Source organism: Physella acuta, unplaced genomic scaffold, assembly GCF_028476545.2.
Source record: "Physella acuta isolate Inbredline_101_S28 unplaced genomic scaffold, ASM2847654v3 ptg000569l, whole genome shotgun sequence".
NCBI classification, from domain to species: Eukaryota; Metazoa; Mollusca; class Gastropoda; family Physidae; genus Physella; species Physella acuta.
Window position 1 is genome coordinate 25,088 of NW_026732088.1, and position 2,800 is coordinate 27,887.

At 38.2% G+C, this 2,800-nt stretch overlaps 1 protein-coding gene across 1 annotated transcript; it reads left to right on the forward strand.

Moving 5' to 3' along the window:
- Window positions 1-1,594: 1,594 nt before the first annotated feature.
- Window positions 1,595-2,335, forward strand: LOC131946723 (uncharacterized). The gene has a single exon (XM_059307636.1). It carries the CDS (start codon window positions 1,595-1,597, stop codon window positions 2,333-2,335), a length of 741 nt encoding a protein of 246 aa, XP_059163619.1.
- Window positions 2,336-2,800: the final 465 nt, after the last annotated feature.

The following is a 2,800-nucleotide window of genomic DNA, read 5'->3' on the forward strand; positions in this document are numbered from 1 at the left end:
GTAGTTATAAGCCAATGACAATCAAGCAGACAGAAGGTAGTTATAAGCCAATGATAATCAAGCAGACAGAAGGTAGTTATAAGCCAATGACAATCAAGCATCTAGACGGTAGTTATAAGCCAATGACAATCAAGCAGACAGAAGGTAGTTATAAGCCAATGATAATCAAGCAGACAGAAGGTAGTTATAAGCCAATGACAATCAAGCATCTAGACGGTAGTTATAAGCCAATGACAATCAAGCAGACAGAAGGTAGTTATAAGCCAATGATAATCAAGCAGACAGAAGGTAGTTATAAGCCAATGACAATCAAGCATCTAGACGGTAGTTATAAGCCAATGACAATCAAGCAGACAGAAGGTAGTTATAAGCCAATGATAATCAAGCAGACAGAAGGTAGTTATAAGCCAATGACAATCAAGCATCTAGACGGTAGTTATAAGCCAATGACAATCAAGCATACAGAAGGTAGTTATAAGCCAATGATAATCAAGCAGACAGAAGGTAGTTATAAGCCAATGACAATCAAGCAGACAGAAGGTAGTTATAAGCCAATGACAATCAAGCAGACAGAAGGTAGTTATATGCCAATGACAATCAAGCATCTAAAAGGTAGTTATAAGCCAATGACAATCAAGCAGACAGAAGGTAGTTATAAGCCAATGACAATCAAGCAGACAGAAGGTAGTTATAAGCCAATGACAATCCAGCAGACAGAAGGTAGTTATATGCCAATGACAATCAAGCATCTAGAAGGTAGTTATAAGCCAATGACAATCAAGCAGACAGAAGGTAGTTATATGCCAATGACAATCAAGCATCTAAAAGGTAGTTATAAGCCAATGACAATCAAGCAGACAGAAGGTAGTTATAAGCCAATGACAATCAAGCAGACAGAAGGTAGTTATAAGCCAATGACAATCAAGCAGACAGAAGGTAGTTATAAGCCAATGACAATCAAGCATCTAGAAGGTAGTTATAAGCCAATGACAATCAAGCAGACAGAAGGTAGTTATAAGCCAATGATAATCAAGCAGACAGAAGGTAGTTATAAGCCAATGACAATCAAGCAGACAGAAGGTAGTTATAAGCCAATGATAATCAAGCAGACAGAAGGTAGTTATAAGCCAATGACAATCAAGCATCTAGACGGTAGTTATAAGCCAATGACAATCAAGCATACAGAAGGTAGTTATAAGCCAATGACAATCAAGCAGACAGAAGGTAGTTATATGCCAATGACAATCAAGCATCTAAAAGGTAGTTATAAGCCAATGACAATCAAGCAGACAGAAGGTAGTTATAAGCCAATGACAATCAAGCAGACAGAAGGTAGTTATAAGCCAATGACAATCAAGCAGACAGAAGGTAGTTATAAGCCAATGACAATCAAGCATCTAGAAGGTAGTTATAAGCCAATGACAATCAAGCAGACAGAGGTAGTTATAAGCCAATGACAATTCGCAGACAGAAGGTAGTTATAAGCCAATGACAATTCGCAGACAGAAGGTAGTTATAAGCCAATGACAATCAAGCATCTAGACGGTAGTTATAAGCCAATGACAATCAAGTGGACAGAGGTAGTTATAAGCCAATGACAATCAAGCAGACAGAAGGTAGTTATATGCCAATGACAATCAAGCATCTAGAAGGTAGTTATAAGCCAATGACAATCAAGCAGACAGAAGGTAGTTATATGCCAATGACAATCAAGCATCTAGACGGTAGTTATAAGCCAATGACAATCAAGCATCTAGAAGGTAGTTATAAGCCAATGACAATCAAGCAGACAGAAGGTAGTTATAAGCCAATGACAATCAAGCATCTAGACGGTAGTTATAAGCCAATGACAATCAAGCATACAGAAGGTAGTTATAAGCCAATGACAATCAAGCATACAGAAGGTAGTTATAAGCCAATGACAATCAAGCATACAGAAGGTAGTTATAAGCCAATGACAATCAAGCAGACAGAAGGTAGTTATAAACCAACGACAATCAAGCAGACAGAAGGTAGTTATAAGCCTATGACAATCCAGCAGACAGAAGGTAGTTATAAGCCAATGACAATCAAGCAGACAGAAGGTAGTTATATGCCAATGACAATCAAGCATCTAAAAGGTAGTTATAAGCCAATGACAATCAAGCAGACAGAAGGTAGTTATAAACCAACGACAATCAAGCAGACAGAAGGTAGTTATAAGCCTATGACAATCAAGCAGACAGAAGGTAGTTATAAACCAACGACAATCAAGCAGACAGAAGGTAGTTATAAGCCAATGACAATCCAGCATCTAGAAGGTAGTTATAAGCCAATGACAATCCAGTGGACCTGAACAGACAGGGGCAGTAATCAACCGTGGACGTGTTCAATCGACAACCCTGAACATCCTGCTCATTAATATTTCTCATCTTTTTTTTAAGTCATCAATATTAATTCGCAATATCTAATGATCGTGACAAATTTAATCCGCAGCAAACTGCAAAAATTGCCGTTCGAAAAAAAAATTAATTAGCAATCGAAATGGGAAAATAAATGAATGTAGCAGAAGTGGGAGGTTTTCTGGAGGTCATTTGTGGGATGCACGTGACACAGTGTCCGCAACTAGGTCAAACCCAGGTGTACATGTAACGAATCATGACTTGACCAGTCATGACTGCAAATCTTGTCATTTTCAGTCAAGTCATGACTGCAAATCTTGTCCTCTTCAGTCAAGTCATGACTGCAAATCTTGTCCTCTTCAGTCTAGTCATGACTGCAAATCTTGTCCTCTTCAGTCAAGTCATAACTTAAAATTGTG

What these genes read in the sequence shown, in the direction of transcription:
- LOC131946723 (XM_059307636.1), top strand. Translation starts at nt 1,595, where the DNA reads ATGACAATCAAGCAGACAGAAGGTAGTTATATGCCAATGACAATCAAG.